The 1,756-nt window shown below is 42.9% G+C and overlaps 1 protein-coding gene across 1 annotated transcript; it reads left to right on the top strand.

Moving 5' to 3' along the window:
* Nucleotides 1–439: 439 nt before the first annotated feature.
* On the top strand, nt 440–1,181 carry LOC117612625. Its single transcript, XM_034341304.1, has 4 exons — nt 440–512; nt 588–737; nt 824–1,013; nt 1,131–1,181. The coding sequence occupies exons 1-3, from the start codon at nt 456–458 to the stop codon at nt 956–958; spliced, it is 342 nt and encodes a 113-aa protein (XP_034197195.1). The 5' UTR covers nt 440–455; the 3' UTR covers nt 959–1,013; nt 1,131–1,181.
* Nucleotides 1,182–1,756: the final 575 nt, after the last annotated feature.

Here is a 1,756-nt window from a genome sequence, read left to right as displayed (position 1 = left end):
AATTCATTGTGGGTAACAAGTTGATACAATTCACAGCCCAACAATTTTGCCTCATCACTGGGCTAAGGTTCGTAAAGCTCCCTTTCATTCCGAAGGCGACAAATGAAAATTGCTCGTTGAAGCGAAAATACTTCAGCACCAATAAACCTGCCACCCTTTTGGACCTACACACCGCCTTCATCGAGCGCACAGATGATGAGGATGCGTTAAAGCTTGGAATGGTCTATTTTGCCAATTTTGTTCTATTGGGTACTGAAAAGCATGTGCTTATTGAAATGCGCTATTTGAAGTTGGCTGAAGACCTAGAGGAGTTTGACAAGTATCCATGGGGCGCAGTGTCATATGCAATGACAAATGCTTCACTGTTGAGGGCCGTTTCTGCTGAATACCAACGAGTCAAAGTGCCCCAAAAAAGAAAAATGCCCAAACAAAGTGGAAAGAGAACGCAGACAAGAATGCGAAGTGGTAGACCAAGAGAGTACATCATAAGGGGGTTTGGCTTCGCTCTTCAGGTGAACACATATCCAGCAATTAACTATTTGATTCAAATACATTTACATATATTGATGTTTCAATGTTGTGAACAGATTTGGGCCTTTGAAGTGTTCCCAGCTTTGGAAGCATTGCATTTCACGGTCCATGAAGACAATAGGCACATCCCTCGAATATTACATTGGAGGAGCAACACGGTGGCCCGTTTTCGGGAGGTTATGAGTCAGGTTTTTGAAAACTTTGAGGTTAGATCTGTTTGTATCAGTGATGTTATGATTAGGAAAAAGTACAAAGTTAACTTATTTTTTTTTTTTTTGTGTTTCAATTGGAGGTTGATGTGCAACTTCTCCGGCCAACAGATATTGAGAAGCAACAACCTTACTGGAGTTGGGGTGATGATGACAACGAAGAACCAATGGTTGAATTATTTGGGGATGAGGCCGAAAGAAAAAACCGGCACTTCTAGTGAAGAAAAAGACGCGGATGTTGAGGAAACAGCCACCCTTCCCTCCTCTTCTAAGGTGAGCATGATCTTTTTCCAATGTTGTGAAAATATAGCGAATACGATAGGAATGAAGTGGAAATAGTTTCGTGGTTTTTTGTAAGCTTTGTAACTGTTGCATTATAACTGTATGCAGGCCAAAGGGTCTGTTAATGACGTTCGCAGTTTGAAGCATCAATTACGCAGCACGAAGGATCAGTTGGCTAAGCTACGTAGTTCAAATCGGGGGCTTAGGAACAGAGTTCGTGACTTGGAAGCTATTGTACAGAAGAACTGTTTGAAGCATGAGAACAAGTGTGACAGAAATAAAAAGGCTATTCGGGATTTGACCCTAAAAATTGCTGAAGTCGAACATTATTTGAAGTTGGAGATGGAGGAGTTAAAAAAAAATTATGGTGGAGAAGCCCATGAGGAAGTCTGTACTGCCCAGATGAATGACGGAGGGCAGAATGATTTGTCACCCGTAAATGAACCTACTAGTACGACTACAGCAGCACCTAAAATGGACACTGAAGTTCCAGCTGATGGAGTAGAACCCTTCCCAGGCATTCATACAGAACGGGGTGAAATGGAAGCACCAGTCTGTGGTGATGGAGTGGAACACTTTCCAGCCTCAGATCAAGAAGGGGCTCCAAGGGAACCAGAAGTCCCTGCTGATGGAGTGGAACCCTTCCCAGCCATGGAAGTCATAGACACTGAAATTGAAACTTCAGTTAGTGAGAGGCAAGTGGACCAACAACCTCACAAGGTTCCTACCTCTGA

Source organism: Prunus dulcis, unplaced genomic scaffold, assembly GCF_902201215.1.
Source record: "Prunus dulcis unplaced genomic scaffold, ALMONDv2, whole genome shotgun sequence".
Classification (NCBI taxonomy): domain Eukaryota; kingdom Viridiplantae; phylum Streptophyta; class Magnoliopsida; order Rosales; family Rosaceae; genus Prunus; species Prunus dulcis.
Note: the sequence above shows the minus strand (reverse complement) of the source record. Positions and strands in the feature narration are given on the sequence as shown.

Coding starts and splice junctions, on each gene's coding strand:
- LOC117612625 (XM_034341304.1), top strand. CDS start 456: ATGCGAAGTGGTAGACCAAGAGAGTACATCATAAGGGGGTTTGGCTTC. Junction 513..587: donor GGTTTGGCTTCGCTCTTCAG/GTGAACACATAT, acceptor TGTTGTGAACAG/ATTTGGGCCTTTGAAGTGTT. Junction 738..823: donor AGGTTTTTGAAAACTTTGAG/GTTAGATCTGTT, acceptor TTTCAATTGGAG/GTTGATGTGCAACTTCTCCG.